The sequence below is a fragment of the Setaria italica genome, chromosome V, assembly GCF_000263155.2.
Source record: "Setaria italica strain Yugu1 chromosome V, Setaria_italica_v2.0, whole genome shotgun sequence".
NCBI lineage: Eukaryota > Viridiplantae > Streptophyta > Magnoliopsida > Poales > Poaceae > Setaria > Setaria italica.
Window position 1 is genome coordinate 5575013 of NC_028454.1, and position 18190 is coordinate 5593202.

General features: G+C 49.5%; 4 protein-coding genes and 1 non-coding gene across 5 annotated transcripts; 4 read left to right on the top strand and 1 right to left on the bottom strand.

The window, feature by feature from the left end:
- The first annotated feature begins 193 nt into the window (after positions 1 to 193).
- Positions 194 to 3599, top strand: LOC101783126 (amidase 1). Its single transcript, XM_004967820.2, has 10 exons — positions 194 to 356; positions 635 to 849; positions 937 to 1089; positions 1220 to 1344; positions 1468 to 1593; positions 1789 to 1974; positions 2070 to 2217; positions 2618 to 2786; positions 2908 to 3042; positions 3144 to 3599. Exons 2-10 carry the CDS (start codon positions 725 to 727, stop codon positions 3303 to 3305), a joined length of 1329 nt encoding a protein of 442 aa, XP_004967877.1. The 5' UTR covers positions 194 to 356; positions 635 to 724; the 3' UTR covers positions 3306 to 3599.
- A 232-nt stretch (positions 3600 to 3831) lies between these two features.
- On the top strand, positions 3832 to 5382 carry LOC101782703. The gene is made up of 4 exons (XM_004967819.4): positions 3832 to 4379; positions 4467 to 4554; positions 4717 to 4768; positions 4903 to 5382. The coding sequence occupies exons 1-4, from the start codon at positions 3938 to 3940 to the stop codon at positions 4963 to 4965; spliced, it is 645 nt and encodes a 214-aa protein (XP_004967876.1). The 5' UTR covers positions 3832 to 3937; the 3' UTR covers positions 4966 to 5382.
- Positions 5383 to 7050: 1668 nt separating this feature from the next.
- On the bottom strand, positions 7051 to 7124 carry TRNAI-UAU. The gene has a single exon. It is a non-coding gene; the product is annotated as a tRNA-Ile (tRNA).
- A 2271-nt stretch (positions 7125 to 9395) lies between these two features.
- Positions 9396 to 12779, top strand: LOC101784336 (putative disease resistance RPP13-like protein 3). Its single transcript, XM_022826510.1, has one exon. It carries the CDS (start codon positions 9538 to 9540, stop codon positions 12340 to 12342), a length of 2805 nt encoding a protein of 934 aa, XP_022682245.1. The 5' UTR covers positions 9396 to 9537; the 3' UTR covers positions 12343 to 12779.
- Positions 12780 to 16201: 3422 nt separating this feature from the next.
- LOC101784735 (GDSL esterase/lipase At1g33811) lies at positions 16202 to 17859 on the top strand. Its single transcript, XM_004967824.3, has 2 exons — positions 16202 to 16631; positions 16756 to 17859. Exons 1-2 carry the CDS (start codon positions 16245 to 16247, stop codon positions 17719 to 17721), a joined length of 1353 nt encoding a protein of 450 aa, XP_004967881.1. The 5' UTR covers positions 16202 to 16244; the 3' UTR covers positions 17722 to 17859.
- Positions 17860 to 18190: the final 331 nt, after the last annotated feature.

Sequence of the window (18190 nt, forward strand, 5' to 3'; positions counted from 1 at the left end):
TGTGCCGCTTCTACTAGTTCTTGTTCCGGCCCGTGGTGTGTGATTTTCACGGCCCGGTTAAGCCCATGACCATTGAGTGGGGGCATACGGCCCACGAACCAGCCCAATCAACCGTACGAGATCGGGAAACCTATGGCTTCGGAAGTTTTTTTTCTACCCACTCACACCTGCCGGCGGCCGCCGCCGGCCGTCAGGGCGCTCCCCGCCGCCTGCTCCGCTCTCCGGAGCCCCGCGGCCGCGGGCACACCGGTCGCCGAGCGCCCCCGCCTCGTGCGTCGCCGGCCCCGCGCACCGGCCGCGCTGTGCCGCCGCGAGCGCGGCCCCCGGTGCGCCGGCGGCCACCGTGGTTGGAGAAGGTCATTTTTTTCTCGAAATGTTGAATCTTGTTTGAAAAATTGTTGAATTCAGTTGGAAATTCAGTAGGCAATAAAAAATGTTGAATGCAACGTTTTTTTATAAAATGTTCACCTGTATTTTAGAAATCGTTGAATTTGATATTTTTTATGTTGATTTAATGTTTAGAAAATGTTGAACCAAGTTTATTAACATGTTGAATTTAGTTTATTAAAATGTTGAGTTCAGCCTCTAAATAGGTCTAATACTTAACCAGCTTTCCACAATTTGTGTGGTATAGGGAGCCCGCGTACGAGATTATCCACAATCCGGCCTGGATCATCTTCACCGTTCTGCTCTGCTGCGTGGGTTGCGAGAGCGCGGGGAAGGCATGGCGATGGGGATCGAGGGCGGAGACTACGGCGCCTTCATGGAGAAATTCGAGCTGCTGCCTCCACAATCTCAGCAGCAGGAGGAGCTCCCGCTGCACGGCCTCACCTTCGCCATCAAGGACATGTGAGCTTCTCCTCCTCGGCCCAGGCCAATCTCCTGATTCATCGATTTCGCCGAGTGCTTGAAGGCATGCGTGTTCTCTTGTTCCAGCTTCGACATCAGCGGTCGCGTCACCGGGTTCGGCAACCCGGACGGGGCGAGGACGCATGCCCCCGCCGCCGCCACCTCCCCCGTCGTCTTGGCCACGCTGGCCGCCGGCGCCACCAGCGTCGGCAAGACCGTCATGGATGAGATGGCCTACAGGTGACCGCATGTCTTGTCTCCGCGTGATACCGGAGTTTGTTTATTGCATCAACAGTACTGAAACTGGGACTCTTGACTGGAATTGCATCGAGCTGAGTGAGGCCACTGAAATTGAGTTCAATTTTCGCAGCATAAATGGGGAGAACGCACATTACGGCACGCCGACTAATCCGTGTGCTCCCGATAGAGTTCCCGGAGGATCCTCCAGTGGATCAGCTGTTGCAGTTGCTGCAAAACTCGTCGATTTCGCTCTGGGTCAGCAACCCCTGCCCCAGCCCTTTTGCTCTCCTAGAGTTCTAGTTGCTCAATTCCTGGTTATTCTCAGTCTTGGACTTGCAGCAAAATGAACTTCATACCATTTCCCCTTGTCTAATGTAGGAACTGACACTGGCGGTAGTGTGAGGGTACCTGCTGCCTATTGTGGTATATTTGGACTGAGGCCTTCCCATGGAGTGGTTTCAACAGAAAATGTCACCCCAATGTCACAGATGTTTGATACTGTTGGTGGGTAAATATACCTCTTTCTTTCTTTTTCTAAGTTTGTAACTTTCAAATTTCATGTCCTATTGCTTTATTGTCCTTTATGAAATTTAGTCACTTAAAACGTAGTACTTTTTTTGCAGAACAAGAATGTGGTACTGTTAGTGTTCAGATCAGAATGGTGCTGATATTTACAATTATTCATATTACATTGAACAGGGTGGTTTGCTAGAGATCTCTCCACGTTATCTCGTGTAAGCGACGTGTTGTTGCCGCTACCTGCTGACAACAATATCAAGCAACCAACTCAATTTACAATTCCTAAAGACTGTTTTGAAATCTTAGGTTCTCTGAAGGACCAGACATATCAGATTCTCAATGCTTCAGTAGCTAAGAGATTTGGTAGTAAGTAATACTATAAACTCATATAGCTTAAACAATTACTCTGCTTCCATTAAAAATGTAAATCTTATCTGTTTAGGATGCCTTTATTGTCACAGGTGATGCAGTAGATAATAGGAACCTTGGTGAATTCGTCTCCAACAATGTCCCAACCATTGGAAAATTTATTAGCGACTTCTCCAAAAACGAAGCACCTTCTGTACCTGCTCTATCTGTTATTTCATATGTCATGAGATGCCTCCAAAGGTTTCACTTACAACTTATTCAGACTTACTACTTCTTTAAGGATGCAAGTAGTAGTAAATATTGTTTTGCCCAAAATAGTAAGATACAGAATAGGCTAGCTCTAGCCCACCTTCGCCATAAATCACACTCCCTCCAATAACACCTACTGAATAAGATATCGAAAGCCAACATTTAGGAATACTCTTCTGTGACTGGAGGGAGTAATTCAGACAGATGGGCCTGACAGGGATATAGGGGCTGTTTTCTTTGAGCCCTGATAAAGCTGCCTGCTCCAGGGAGCGCTAACGTTGCCTGGCATCATGCTAGCTGTTTAAAAATTGTTAATCAATATGATTTTTCCACTCACCTCCTAGAGTTACCATGTTGAGTGAGGAGGTAAAAATGTGAATATCTGTTTCAGGTCTGAATTCAAAGCCAATCATGCAGAGTGGATCAACACTGTAAAGCCTAACCTAGGTCCAGGCATCCGAGAGCGGGTGCACGAGGCCATTACATCAGAAGATGGACCCATGGAGGATTTTCATGCTCTGAGGACTGAATTCAAGTCTGCACTTGCTGCTCTTGTCAAGGTACTTCAGAGTTCAGAGAATTCCTCTGCACCTGCTGCAATTTTAAATCAAACAGAAGTGCAGATAATATTAACATGGCTGTGTTCTGGGTGATCTCTTATTGACTTGTTTTCGTCTGTAGGATGATGGAATCCTTGCAATCCCAACAGTTCCTGGTTCTCCACCAAAGCTGCGCATGGAAGCTGCTGCGCTGGAAAACTTCCGGGCAAGAGCATTTTCCCTTCTGTCAATCGCTGGACTGTCCGGATTTTGCCAGGTATAGGTCTGCTGAACCTCGATTGCAAATGATCATGCAATTCAGATACAGCAATTAATTGTCACCGATTGATTGGTGTTTGTGCTGGGCATGGGATACAGTTGAGCATTCCTCTTGGCGTGCGCGATGGCGTTCCAGTGTCAGTCTCACTCGTGGCACGCCATGGCGCGGACCGGTTCCTCCTGAGTGTGGCTCAGGAGCTGTATGAGACGCTCAAAGAGGAGACCAAGAAAGCATGGAGCTCAATGGGCTCCTCTCTCTGAGCCATCAATCATAATTCATAAGCAAAGTTCTTGCTCCATCAGTTCTCATACCGGTCGATCTCAATATTCATGTCATTCGGGCATATAGCATTCTATCCATGTGTACTTAAAAAAATGCTGTACCCTTGTACCAGTTTGTTGCTTCTGTATGTATATGGAAATAAGAGTATTACGACAAGTTGTGGGCATGTTTGGAAATTGGAAACCTGGAATGGTAAAGACCGGAATGGCCAACAGGCCAAGGCACAGTGAATGAATAGGAATGCACAAGTGCAGTGTGCAGAATGCAAGACATGTGAATTTGTGTGTTGAGAATTTGTACCCAAAAAAGCACATAAAACTGTAAATATCAATATGTTGTGAGAGAAATGGATTAACTTCAATAAAAATGCCGCTCTGTAATTCTTATAGCTTTGTAATATATCCTATACAAAATGAAGCCATTCGAATTTTTGAATGTTAGTTGTCACACAAATAGTAAGACATGTGAATTAACGCTGCGGTTATTGGCGGGGAAATAAAAGGGGAAAAATCATAGTGATAGCACATGCCCCTACTCTAACAAATATTGGCAAGTAGCAACGGGAAGAGATAAGGCTCCTGACAAGAACAGAGGCTGGCGTGCAGCGTGCATGCCTGGACAACACGCGATGCGGCCGCTCCAGCTTCGCCCCCGAGCCGCCGCCGCCGCCGGTCCTGCTCGGCCCCGCAGCCTCCCCGGCCGGCTGAGTCTCCGGCCGTGTCGCAGCGGCAGGAGGAGCAGCCGGAACGCGCCGGTAGCCGTAGCAGCAACGACGAGAGGAGGAGGGAAGACGACGGCGGCGGCGGCGGCGGCGGACGTGGTGAGGGAGTTCTACGACGGCGTGAACCGGCGCGACCTGGCGGCGGTGGCGCCGCTCATCGCCGAGGGCTGCGTGTACGAGGACCTGGTGTTCCCGCGCCCGTTCGTGGGGCGGGACCGGATCATCGGCTTCTTCGGCGAGTTCATGGGGACCATCAGCCCCGACCTCCAGTTCGTGATCGACGACATCTCCGCCGAGGACTCCGCCGCCGTCGGCGTTACCTGGCACCTAGGTACGTGTTGTCGGTTCCTCTCCATGCAATGGCTGCAACTACAATGGTGGTGCGGATTAGTAAATTTGATGGCAATGGGAGATGCAGAGTGGAGGGGGCGGCCATTTCCGTTCAGCAGGGGATGCAGCTTCTACCGCTTGCAGGAATCGGAGCAGCAGCAGCAGCCACAGATCGTGTGAGCACAGCTCTCCCTCTGTTTCCCTCTCCTTTTTCAGTACTCGTTAATTACTTTCATAATCCATGACGCTTTGGACAAGATAAGAGGGCAGTAGGGACGAATGGCTGATTCTTGCCGGTCCTCATTTTGATCAAATCCACGTTTGCATGATCCGATCAGGTACGGTCGGGACTGCGTGGAGCCTGCCGCCAAACCCGGGGATTTGGCACTGGTACGTACAGCTCCTCCATGAACTATCCATCATTCCATCTATTCGCACGCGCACGCTCGTCTTGTGTCTGCAATTCTGCGTTGCATCAGTCAAATTCAGCAGTATCATGTTGGTCCTGGGCATGAAAATTGCAGGTTATCATCAGGGGAGTGACATGGATCCTTGAACGCTTTCCGAGCCTCGCCAACAGGTTCTGATAGATGAGCACAGACATGGCATGCACCTTTTGGGCAAGGAAGGCGTGTATATACGTTGAATAATCGACACATTGTCAGGATGGAGGGAGAAAAATGTTCATATGGAGGTTGAATGATCGATAGATTGTCAGGATGGATGGGAGATGGAGAAAATAGATATGCAATGCTGATATTGAGGAAAAATAGTAGATATGCATATTGGAGAAAAAAAAAAGATATGCAATGTATTTTTTGCGAGTAATAGATACGCAAAGTTGATTAGGGGGGGGGGATAATAGATATACATGTTGGAAAAATAGCAAAAAAATAGATATGCATATTGGAAAAATAGCAAAAACAATAGTAGGTATGCATGTTGGAGAAAAATATGTACTCCAGTCCGTTTCAAATTATAAATTGTTTTGATTTTTCTAGATACATAGATATTATTATACATCTGGATATGGGGTATATCGAAGTGCATAACAAAGTCTATAAATCTAAAAAAGCCAAATCGACACTGTGATATCCGGCCCAATTTGGTTGACCAGTGGCCCATGAGCGCAGGTGCGCATGTTTAGTACCATCTTGCTAGTTGAGCAAGGGTGGAGCCAATTTATAATCTTTTGTCAACTAGCCATAGCACATTAGCACCTTCGGGTTAACCCTTTTACACAAAGCGAGCACGAAAGTGTAAGCAGGATGCTATGTGTACGTGTCCCCGCCCCTTGGAAGGGCTGGGCGATGCGGCTTCGGAGGGAGGGGTGTTACAAATGGTATCAGGCATGGTATATGTCGCCGGCACTGGACGTACGATCGTGCCTTAAGAGGGAACATTCCTGGACATTTGGCCAAGTGTGGGTGAGTTGGACCGACGAGGATGTCGGGTTCTTTCAGGGGGTTAACCCTTTTACACAAAGCGAGCATAAAAGTGTAAGCAGGATGCTATGTGTACGTGTGTCCGCCTCTTGGAAGGGCTGGGCGATGCAGCTTCGAAGGGTGGGGTGTTACAAATGGTATCAGGCATGGTATATGGCGCCGACACTGGACGTACAGTCGTGCCTTAAGAGGGAACGTTCCTAGACATTTGGCCAAGTGTGGGTGAGTTGGACCGGCGAGGACATCGGGTTCTTTGAGGAGGGGGTATGTGACATCCGGACATTTGGCCAAGTGTGGGTGAGTTGGACCGACGAGGACGTCGGGTTCTTTGAGGGGGGTGTATGTGACATCTGACCCAATTTGGTTGGTCCAGTGTCGCCTATGAGCGCAGGTGCTTATGTTTAGTACTCCGTCCCAGAATATATCTACGTTTAGACTTTTTCAAAGTCAAATCTTCTCAACTTTGACAGAGAAATAATCATAGAGACTAATAACATAAAAATAATGTTAGTTGATTTATCGTGAAACCAACTATTATAATATGTAACCTTTTCTATTTGAAAAAAATTATTTTTAGAGATATTGTTGGTCAAAGTTAAAAAGATTTGACTTTTAAAAAAACTAAACGTAGCTATATTTTGGGACGGAGGGAGTATCACCTAATTGAGCAAGTGTGGAGTCAACTTATAAGCCTTTGTCAACCAGCTATAGCACCTTCGGGTTAACCTTTTACACGAAGTGAGGACGAAAGTGTAAGCAGGGTGCTATGTGTATGTGTGCCCGTCCCTCGGATGCAACTTGAGCAAGGGTGGAGCCAACTTATAAGTATTTGTCAATCAGCTATAGCACCTTCAGGTTACCCTTTTACACAAAGCGAGGACGAAAGTGTAAGTAGGGTGCTATATATATGTGTGTCTGACCCTCGGATGCAGCTTTGAAGGACGGGGTGTTACATACATGAACGGAGGGAGTAGGAGATATGCATGTTGACACGGATAGAAATGCAATGTTGATATTGAGAGAAGAATACATAGTACATAAGAATACATAGTACATGCGTGTTGGACATAGAAAAAAAAAGTAGATATGCGTAAAAAATAATAATAGATATACATGTTGGAGCGAGCAAAAATAATCGATATACATCTTGGGAAAATAGCAAAAAAGAACAACAGTACATATGCATGGAGGAAGAAATATTAAAAAACAAGAAAAAATAGTCAAAAATGGTCCCGGCGGGGCTTGAACCCGCGACCTTCGGCTCATAAGACCAACGCTCTAACCAACTGAGCTACGGGACCCGCTACTTTTTCAAATTTACTGTCACAAAATATTAACATATCTTGATCTATACCCTACTTGGAATTTTTTTTTACAGATGAGAATTAAAGGATGCCCCTTTCCAACAATAACCCTAATTGTCATGATGTATATTGTTGGTCGTTTCAATTTTTTAGTTTCATAGATATTATTAAGCATTTAGATATAATGTATGTTTATATGCATAATAATATCTATGAATCTAGAAAAGTCAAAATGAATTACAATTTGGAGCGGATGGAGTAGTACTCCCTCTGTCCAAATTACTATTTGTTTTGGCTTTTCTAAGTATATAACTTTTGCTACGTATCTAGACATAACATATATCTAGATACATAGCAAAGTCTGTGTATCTAGAAAAGTCAAAACGAATAGTAATTTGGGACGAAGGGAGTACTTGTCAACCATCTGTTATGGATCTATATAACTTTTATAATTTGATGGGCAAATTAAAGAAGTTTGATCAAATACAATCCTAAAACAGCAATTTAGAATCTGAAGGAGTAATTGATAAGAAAATAATAAATTGCACTTCCTCTTAAAGGAGAACAGAACCAAGAAGTGGCCACGGAAGTCCCATCCAAATTTCAAAGTAAAATCAGCCTTTGTAGGGAGTTGCAATAAGCTGTAGGTTATTCTCTTTAACATATTATACTGTCAGGTTTCGCAATTCATTCTTGCAAATCGAAAAATTTTACTTTTCAAAATAATAACTAGCTATGCAAAATTTTACTTTTCAAAATAATAACTAGCTAGGCTTTGCTATAGATTGCAACATTCTTTTATGGATGGGATGATTTCCCACTGGATTAACCATAGATGCACATCTTGATAGTATGATCTGTTTATAATGATGCGGTAGTAGAAGACATAGGCTTTTAAGTTTACCCTCCCTCCTTAGGGTTCCTTTGGTGGAGCTTTTAAACTGTTTTGGCTTTAGAAAGACCTAAAAGCCAACCAAAGGGACTAGCTTCCTCTCAGGTGCTTTTAAAAAAGCTGTTTTTGTGTAGTTTATTTTTCACAGCAAGAAGGTGTTGTGGCTGGCTATGAATCGGACATTGCACGAAATTAACCCACCTACCATCGGTTATGTTGTACCCGTTCGTTTCTTTTTTTCCCTTCCTCTCCCACCCGCGACCTCCTCCCACCCGCGACACTCCACCTCCTAGACGGCTCCTGGCCGACCGGCCCTCGGGCTCCTCTTCTCCTCCAGGCAGCCCCCCACTCTCCCTCTGTCTTCTCTGACAGGCCCGCTCCTCTCCGCCTGGCGGCTCCCTGTGCGGTGACGGCAGTGGCGGGCTGTGCGACGGCGGCGGCGGCGGCGGCGGGCTGTGGTGGCAGTGGTGGCCTGGGCGTCAACGCCGGTGGCTCCCCTCCCTCTCCGGCACGCCCGCCTCCTTCTCCGCCAGCCCTCTTCTCCTCCCATGCGTGTGCAGGAAAGGACGAGGCAGGCCTCCTCCTCTCTGCCGGCGGTAGCACCAAGCTTGACATTGCTAAGCTCGTTCACAAGGCCAGCTAATTCTTGCACTCATACTCTTCTCGTAGAGGATTTGCTTGGGTTCTTGAAGTTGTTTGGGTGCGGGAGCGCGAGCTCCGCTACCGCGCGTGCGGGATCGGCTGGCGAGGCCCCGACCACCGTTGAGGCTCATATGGATCTGTGTATCGTCAGGAGGAAGAAGGCGATGCTGACGAGGGGGGTTCGCTCGTCAGTGAGGAGGGAAAGAGTTGAGTGGGGTGGGCTGTGAATAACACGTGGATCCGCTCGTGAGTGTTTTCAAAAAGGTACACGGTTTTCACCTACATCAGTTTTTCCATGGCCCAAAAATAACAGCTACTGTTTCAAAAACCACAAACATTGTGGTCAGCATGACAGCATCAAATACAGAGGATACGAGTCCCCACATCCTGACAATATGGCAATGGACAACTCATTCACCAACTGAAAAGTGATTGAGTGGAGAGGTCGAGGGCTTTACGCAAGTAATCTGTTACTATTAGTATATCTGAAGCTTGCACGAGCAAACGGAGCACCTGGTACTTTGTACGCCAGACACGCACATAAAAGTATGTACTTTGCATTGCATCCCAGGCACGCATACAAAAAGGAAAAGGAAGAAGGAAACACTTGATACCTGAATGCAGAAACACGCGTGGAATGACTTGATTGCTTAAGCCTCAACGAGACCACGGCTAGCTTACGTAAAAGCTTCTCCTCGATCATGAATCAAAAGTTAACGCTTCGTCACCGCCTTGGTTGGCATTGGTGATCTCCTCTCTCCAGCCATGCCATGCACATGTGCTCTCTTCGTTCCTATAGCTTCCAGCCTCATCATGCTCCATTGAAGGAGGGTGAGGGTCCTGTGCTCCAAAAGCCAACAGGTCCTAATTCATAAGATGGCAGACATGCTGCTGGGCTCCGCGCAAGGGGCCGTCGGGTCGCTACTTGGCCGGCTAACGTCGGCCCTCATCGACGAGGCCCAGCAGCTCAGCGGCGTCCGGAGCGACGTGCAGTTCATCAAGGACGAGATGGAGAGCATGCACGGCTTCCTGCTGCACTTCGCCGAGGCCACCGGCGACGGCGGCGACGAGGACCACCGGGTGCGCGCGTGGATGAAGCAGGTGGCGGAGGTGGCCTACGCCTCCCAGAACTGCGTCGACCTCTACGTCCAGAGCCTCGGCGCCGGCGCCAGCGCGGGGAGCTACCTCCGCCGGCTGCCCCGGCTGCTGTGGACGCTGCCGGCGCGCCACCGCATCGCGAGGCAGATCAGAGAGCTCAAGGTCCGGGCTCGGGAGGTTGGGGAGAGGCGGATAAGGTACGGCGTCAAAGCCCCTAAGGAACAGAAGCCCGCCAAGGCTTCGTCGTCGCTGGCTGCCGGAGACGATGAAGACAAGGAGCTGGAAGACGCTCGGCGCCGTGCTTCGGCCGAATTCAAGCCGGCTGCCCCATTATTGGAGCAATTATCTCGGGACGTCTGGAAGAAGACGACACTACAAACAGAGGAAGACGCAGAAGCTGCTGCGCCTCGGCCCAAAGTAATTGCAATCTTGGGGGATCCCGACAGCAGGACTAATTTTGCAAAGAAAGCAAAGACTTGGGAGGATTGGGACTGCATGGTTTGGATCGAGGTGGGCCCTTTCTGTACTCCCAGCCGGTTACTCCGGAGCATCCTGAAGAAGCTATCAGCTCCGGTGCCAGATCAGTTGGAAGCATGGGGCCATGAGAAGCTTGTGGAGAAGATTCGGCTGCATCTGAAAGATAAAAGGTTCTTGGTTGTGCTCGACGACTTCTGGGACCGGGATGGAACTCATCTTTGGGATTGCGTGAAATCCTGTTTCCCTCCCGGCGACTGCACTCCGGGCAGTAAGATAATAATTACCACAGGGTACCTTCCTCAAGCCAAGTCGCTTGTCCCCTCTGAAGTGTATGACGTATCAAGCTTGCAGTCTGACCACCGCAAAGAGCTTATTTATTCTTACTTGGAGGAAGCAATGGGCCTAGTCAACAGCAACAACCAAAACCGTTATGATCTCTGTGATGTTCTAAGGGACATCATCTCAATATTAGTAGATGCAATCCCCACATGCAACTTTTTCCTTCATGTTCTCTATGGTAATCCTAATAGGACCATAGATGAGTTTCAGAGATTGTTGCGGGACAAGCTTGGTTCATCGCCGAACAAAGCAAAGCAAGTACTAAAGTTTGCTTACGATGGCCTGTCGAGCAATTGCAAGAGTTGCCTTTTGCATCTGAGCATTTTCCCTTTGAAAACAACCTTTGGGCAGACAGGATATGCTGCCCATTCACGGACAAGATTGGCCATCTTTAAACGGGCAAGATTGGTACGAAGATGGGTTGCTGAAGGCAGGGTAAAGAAAAGAGGCAGACTGATGAGTGCCATGGATGAAGCTGACCACTGCTTTGATGTGCTTGCTGCCCACAGATTTGTTATTCCCAAGGACACCGATGCTACCGGCAAGGTCAAAAGCTGTGTGATGAATGATTTCATCCATGATCTTATTGCTGAGATCGCTAGAGAGGAAACCAGGGACAACATCAAGCTTCCACCAGACTTAGCTCATCGCCTTTCAATCAGCCATGAATTCCAACTCGCGCAAGCTGTGCAGCAAGTACATGCAACCCGTTCCAACACCGCAACAATGTTCTTGGAATTGCTTCCTTCATCAACTAACTTGAGGGGCCTGGAAGTGCTTGATCTAGAAGATTGCAAGGAATTGACGGACCACCATCTGAAGAACATTTGCAACCATGTTGTTAAGCTCAAGTACCTAAGCATCCGGAATACCGACATTACCAAACTGCCCAAGAAGATTGGCAAGCTCCAGTTTCTAGAGACTCTAGACATTAGACAAACAGAGGTACGAGCTTTTGCCAAAAGATACACTGTGCTTCCAAAGCTAAAGCATCTACTTGCCGGTAATCAACCGACTGACTACATTAGCTTTGACAAGCTCCAGTACCAAGAGACTGACGTTCGACAAACCAAGGTACGAGTTTTTACCAAAAGACGTATTGAGCTTCCAAAGCTAAAGAATCTACTTTCCGGTGATCAACCGACTGGCTACATTAGCGAGGGCAGCACAAGAGTAGAAAAACCATTTTTCACTGTCCAGATGCCCCATTGTATTGGGGCCATGACAGAACTGCAGGTGCTAACCCACATTGCAGTTTCCAAAAATGCCAGTGAGCTGACTGGAATTTGCAACCTAATTCATCTGAGGAAGTTAGAAGTGGTTCTCCAGGACCCTGAGGGACGAGCCTTCATGCATTTGTACCATGCAATTGGGAATCTGACCAGAAGTCTTGTCTCTTTGTCTATCCGGATCATAGCTAACAACGTTAATGCAGACATGGGCATGGAAGAGATATTACTAATACCTCCAAAGTATCTTCAGAAACTAGAAATCAGTGGACTCATAAATGGACTGCCTCCTTGGGTTGAAAAGCTCAAGGAACTTACGAAGATAACCCTGCATAAAACTCCACTGTCACCTGTGGACATTAAAATCCTTGGCATGCTCACTAGTTTGCGCTACCTTAGGCTTCAGGAGAAGTCATCCAGTGAAAGAACACTAGCCTTCAGCAAAGATGGATTTCAAAGCCTCGTGTTCCTCGTTATAGAGTTCTCAGGCATCACTAGCATCAGCTTTGCTGATGAAGCCACCACTCCTCAGCTCTAGAAGATAGTTTGGTCTTCGAGTATCGACCAACTTTCTCTTTCTGGGATCGAGCACCTTCGAAACATCAGAGAGGTTAATCTGAAAGGCAACTTTGACCTCGGAAGGGTGGAAAGAGCACTTGACGCAAACAAAAACAAACCCATCTTGAAAGCAAACAGGACATGATGCTCAGAACTAGGACCTGCCATCTCTGCTCCTTAACTTCATTGCACGCTTCAGCTTCAACACTTAAATTGTGGCCCATGTTTACCAACCTTTCAGTCTTCTTACATGCTTAAGTGTCGGTTTGTACAAGTTTATATGCACTTTCTTATGGTTACTGTCGTAGGTGTCCTTTTATTCGACCTTTGTGTTGCATGATGTAAATTAAACTTGTATGTCATGTGCTGTAAAACTGGACTTATGTGTTGTGTTTTATACATGGTTATCATTCATTATTTCATTCCCCCCACAACATTTCCTTGGTTGAACAAGAATCTGCAACTGTGCCATCTGTGTCTAAAAAGAGAAAAATTAACATTAGCTTGAGTGATGCCAAACATGTAGGAGTAATTGATCCGTGCATGGAAGCTATGCTACATCTACTTGATTAAAGTATTGTCTCTGCAATGTTGCGCAAAATGTGATAGACATACATTTTTACTGTGGCCCCAGGGGCGGATCTGCAGGGTGCTGAAACACACCTGAGCCCATGATTGTCCATGTAATATTAGCCTCTTGATCCTGAATTTTGTACATAAAACCTGAAGTTAGCTTAACTGTCAATGTCTCGGCACCCCCGATCTCAGCTCCGCCCCCTTTGGCTCCAATCTAAGCGAATGCTAAAAACTTGGTTCATGTACATTTTTTGATAGCCCAGTTTGAACGCTTGGTAGGGCTTGGACATTGTTTCAGGTTACTATAACATTAGAAAATCTGGGGCAAGCGTTGCCGCCCCTCAGAAGGGCTGAGCGGTGCAGCTTTGGAGGATGGGGTGTTACAAATAGTATCAAAGCCGACCCTCGCGGTTGCGCGTACGGGTCAATGTGCGGGCATATGGCGCATGGAGCGTATGGGCCCGGAGGGGACACATAGCATGGCATGTAGCGCCGCGCACTGGACGTACGGTCGTGAACTAAGAGGGAACGTTCCTGGACATTTGCCCAAATGTGGGTGAGTTGGACCAACGAGGACGTCAAGTTCTTTGAGGAGGGTGTATGTGACATCCGGCACAACTTTGGATGGTCCAGTAGTGATCCATAAGCGCAGGTGCGCATGCGTTAGTACCACCTTGCTAGTTGAGCAAGGGTGGAGTTAACTTATAAGCTTTTATCCACCAGCTATAGCACCTTCAGATTAATTCTTTTACATGAAGTGAGGACGAAAGTGTAAGTAGGGTGCTATGTGTATGTGTGCCCGCCCCTCGAAAGGGCTGGGCGATACGGTTTTCAAGGACGGGATGTTACAAGCCATAGCACCTTCAGATTAACTCTTTTACACGAAGCGAGGACGAAAGTGTAAGTAGGGTGCTATGTGTACGTGTGCCCGCCCCTCGAAAGGACTGGGCGATACAGCTTTCGAGGACGGAATGTTACAAGCTTGGGCTGGCCAATGGAGGGCAATATGCGCTTTTGTTCTTTGTATGACGGGAAAAATGCAAAACAATATGTACATGTGCATGCGACAGAAATACTGATTCTCCATCATATTCAAGAACTCTTGCACTCCATAATGACAATACAATAGTGTTTCTCTGTAGATCAGAATAACGTGTCGGGGGAATTTCCATTACCATATGTGGCTGTTGTAAGTTAAGCACAAGGAATCAATCACTTTGTATGCTAATGTGAAAAAACGGCGGTACCATAATGAGCTATTACACAGATATATCGTGAGAAGCTCTGGAAGAAACTGTTTAATCACCAACATTTTCCCTTCTCACGACAAATAGCATCTCTCCGTGCAGCCATGCACATATATTCGGTGCAGGAGGACTGCAAAGAGCCCTCCGTGCAGCCCTGCCTCGATTTCTGCCGCATGGCCACAAAGCGGATCGGACGCGCGCCTGAGGAGAAAGTAGGAAGTAGGAACGGGCCGCATGCTCATATGGCTTGGCTAACCCAGCGCGTAGCCGCCGGGGCGCCGCCGCACAGGAAGCTCGATTGGCTTGACCGGAGCGTCGCCGGCGCACAGGAGGCTCGACTCGCGCACCAATTTGCTAGATGATTCATCTCGCGATTTGGCAGCTCTCAGCAGGCCAGACTAGCGATCGCTCGAATCCATTTTAATCCATGTGCAAACAAAATCTCTCTGAATCTACATTCTACAATTTGACCCAAACTCATTCAGTTGTGAAGTTCATTCAGTTCGGTAATGGCATTCTAGGCCGTTGAAGCTTATTATTCTGAAGCTCATTCAGTTCTGAAGTTCGGCAGTGGCATTCTAGGCCGAGCTCATTCTTTGTTTACTGTTTGTGCCTGCCTCTATGCAAAGTAATGCTTCCCAACCTACAACTGCTTGAGCGGAACTGTTATAATCAAAATATTCCTTAGTTCCTCTAATGCAAAGATGAGCTGTTCAATGCTGACCATAATGAAATTACCCTGACTAGCCATCTCTTTCTCTGGGTGGTACATTCGAACATCCTTGACGGCGAACATTGTTATTATCTTGCGAAAGCTTAGGGTGTGTTTGGTTGCATGCACCACATGATGCATGCATGGATGATCCTGGATGGGGTGGTTCAACCCATATGGTTCACTCTAATTAGTAGAATAATGTATTAAGTGGAATGGCCTCATCCTGGATGAGTTGGTCCAATTCACCCAACCAAACAAAAGGATCATTATTATTTTGAATTATTTCATACATGAATCAAATGATACAACCAACCAAACACACCCTTAGTGCCATACCTGGAAAATTTAATTTGAATGAATTAAAACAGACAGTAAATTAACAAGGGTTACAGATACAGCAAGAGCTACCCTGCTGACATTTCCTGGGCTGCAATCGACGGTCGAGGTGGCCATGCTGTTAGAAGTTAGAACCCTGCAACGACTGTGCTGCAGGAGCCACCGTCGGCGGGGGAGCCGAGACTCTCGGCGGCGTGGAGTACGCGGGCGGCGTCGGAGGTGCAGCCCTGGCGGTAGATGTTGCAGAGGCTCACGTCAGGGGCCTCCCTATCGTGGGAGGGGAGTGATCGACGAGGTGCTCGGACCCGGCGAGGTCCTGTAGTGGCGGCGGTGGAGGAGGCTTGGGGACTGTGATTGGGGAAAGCGGCGAGCGAGGAAGGGGAACGAGGAGGAGAGCTGGCCAGCTGAGATGAGCGAGCCTGAGCCGACGCGAGGGCAAAGAAAACCACTCCTGAGCCGAGCGATGCCTCTTCCACGCTGTCCCGTCCGATCTGCACGAAGCACCGCGCGGCAGAAATCAGAGGCAGGGCTGCACGGAGGGCTCTTTGCAGTCCTCCTGCACCGAATTTTTTTCCACTCCGGCGTACTCTAGCTACTACCAGATCCATCTAAATTTGGTTCCTATGCTCGTTTCCCATTCAAATCAGCATTTTCCAACAGCAACCAATTTTTACTTTATAGGACTACACAGTTATACTGGGCGTGAATATATGCATGAATAATAATGGAATCCGTGAGTTAACCACCACCAGTCAACAGAGAGCGAGCAGCCACAACCTAGCAACCAACGATCCATCCATCAATGTTTCACGAGCTCGCTGCGTCGTCGTCACGACCGATCAAATCCATCCATGCATCGGCTGCATGATTCATCGGTTGAACTCCCAACCTACCCTGCCTAGCTGTTGGAGTAACTCCAAGCTCTCCCTACTATACCCTGGCCAGCAATATATATTTGATCCATCGATGAGAGCATGAGCATGCACGTAGCAGTAGAGATCGCCGGAGATGGACTGCGGGAGGCTCGCGCTCGTGGTGGCGGTGGCGGCGGCGGCGATGGCGTCCTGCGCCGTGGAGACGAGGGGCGTGGCCGCGTCGGGCGCGCCGTCGCCGTGCATGTACATCTTCGGCGACTCGCTGGTGGACAACGGCAACAACAACAACATCCTGAGCCTGGCGCGGGCCAACTACCGGCCCTACGGCATCGACTTCCACGAGGGCCCCCCCGGCCGCTTCACCAACGGCCGCACCATGGTCGACTTCCTCTCCGACATGCTCGGCCTCCGCCCGCCGCTCGTCCCGCCCTACGCCACCGCGAGGCCCGCCGACCTCCCCCGCGGCGTCAACTTCGCCTCGGGGGCCTCCGGCGTCCTCGCCGAGACCGGGAACAACCTGGTCAGTATGTCGTCTAGCTCAGTACCGCACGTACACAACCTTGCTGTCGTCGTCGTCGTCGTCGCCGGCGAGCTGATCACAATTCACAAGAGCTTCGTTCCTTGTGTTGTTGTGGCAATGGCAGGGCGGGCACTACCCGTTGTCGGAGCAGGTGGACCACTTCCGGGCGGCGGTGGCCGCGATGGGGAACTCGTCGGCGTTCCGCGGCAGCGCGGCGAGGCTGGCGGAGCACCTGGGGCGGTGCATCTTCTTCGTGGGGATGGGCAGCAACGACTACCTCAACAACTACTTCATGCCCAATTACTACGACACCGCGCGGCGGTACAGCCCGCGGGACTACGCCGCGCTCCTCCTCCAGGGCTACGCCGCCCAGATCACCGAGCTCTACGGCCTCGGCGCCCGCAAGTTCGTCGTCGCCGGCGTCGGCCAGATAGGCTGCATCCCCTACGAGCTCGCCAGGATGAACAACGACAACCAGCCCGACACCCCCTCCTCCGTTGGTAGCGAAGACATCGCCATCTCCATCGGCATCGGCGGTGGCGGTGGCGGTGGCGGTGGCGGTTGGGGTGGCGGCATCGGTGTTGGGAGATCATCGTCGACTTCATCAAACCCAAACGGTGGCAGCGGCAGCGGCGGCGGTGGAAGCTACAGTGCGACGAACCCGACCCTGACGCCTGCAGACGCCGGCAGTGGTGGCGCGTGCAACGAGACGATCAACAGCGCGATCGCCATCTACAACCGCGGCCTGCTGGACATGGTGAAGCGCTTCAACGGCCGCGGGCCGCAGCAGCTGCGCGGGGCCAGGCTGGTGTTCCTCGACACGGTGCAGAGCGGCAAGGACCTCGCCGCCAACGCCGCCGCGCACGGGTTCACGGTGCTGGACCGCGGATGCTGCGGCGTGGGGCGGAACAACGGGCAGATCACATGCCTGCCGCTGCAGCGGCCCTGTGACGACCGGAGCGCCTACATGTTCTGGGACGCCTTCCACCCTACGGAGGCGGCCAACAGGATCTACGCCGCCAAGGCCTTCGGCTCCAACTCCACCGCCGAGGCGTACCCCATCAACGTCAGCAAGCTCGCTGCCATGTGAACGTGCATGCGCCATCTCGGCTCCGAATCGATCCACCCAATAATTTCGTTTCAATTTATATGTGCTTGTTTTAATGGACTGGTTTGCTGATATACATGTGCACGTTATGTTATAACGGCCTATTGCAACGTACAAAAATCAAGAGTTAAATGAATTTGTACCAAGAGTTAAATGAACGATTAGGCCCCATTTGGCTGGGCTCCAGGAGCGGCTCCTCGAGCGGCTTCGGGAGAAGCCCTGTCAAAGGGCGCGCAACGCCCGAAAGGGCTCCGGCTCCGGCGGCTTCACCCCGCGACCCCGCGAATCCCACTCTCAGGAGCCGTTCCGGGGAGGCGGAGCAAAAAAGCGAGCTCCCACGGCTCCTCCTCCTCGTTTCCCACCCTTGCCCTCAAGGGAGGGCCCGCAGGCAGGTGGAGGCGGCAGCAAGCGTTGCGGAGACGGCGACGGGCGGGAGGCGGTCGACAGCAAC

What these genes read in the sequence shown, in the direction of transcription:
- LOC101783126 (XM_004967820.2), top strand. Translation starts at nt 725, where the DNA reads ATGGCGATGGGGATCGAGGGCGGAGACTACGGCGCCTTCATGGAGAAA. An exon ending in ACTCGTCGATTTCGCTCTGG is followed by an intron (nt 1,345 to 1,467) that starts GTCAGCAACCCC and finishes TGTCTAATGTAG; the next exon opens with GAACTGACACTGGCGGTAGT. An exon ending in CACTTGCTGCTCTTGTCAAG is followed by an intron (nt 2,787 to 2,907) that starts GTACTTCAGAGT and finishes TTTCGTCTGTAG; the next exon opens with GATGATGGAATCCTTGCAAT.
- LOC101782703 (XM_004967819.4), top strand. Translation starts at nt 3,938, where the DNA reads ATGCCTGGACAACACGCGATGCGGCCGCTCCAGCTTCGCCCCCGAGCC. An exon ending in CAGCAGCAGCCACAGATCGT is followed by an intron (nt 4,555 to 4,716) that starts GTGAGCACAGCT and finishes TGATCCGATCAG; the next exon opens with GTACGGTCGGGACTGCGTGG. An exon ending in AACCCGGGGATTTGGCACTG is followed by an intron (nt 4,769 to 4,902) that starts GTACGTACAGCT and finishes TGAAAATTGCAG; the next exon opens with GTTATCATCAGGGGAGTGAC.
- LOC101784336 (XM_022826510.1), top strand. Translation starts at nt 9,538, where the DNA reads ATGGCAGACATGCTGCTGGGCTCCGCGCAAGGGGCCGTCGGGTCGCTA.
- LOC101784735 (XM_004967824.3), top strand. Translation starts at nt 16,245, where the DNA reads ATGGACTGCGGGAGGCTCGCGCTCGTGGTGGCGGTGGCGGCGGCGGCG. An exon ending in CCGAGACCGGGAACAACCTG is followed by an intron (nt 16,632 to 16,755) that starts GTCAGTATGTCG and finishes TGGCAATGGCAG; the next exon opens with GGCGGGCACTACCCGTTGTC.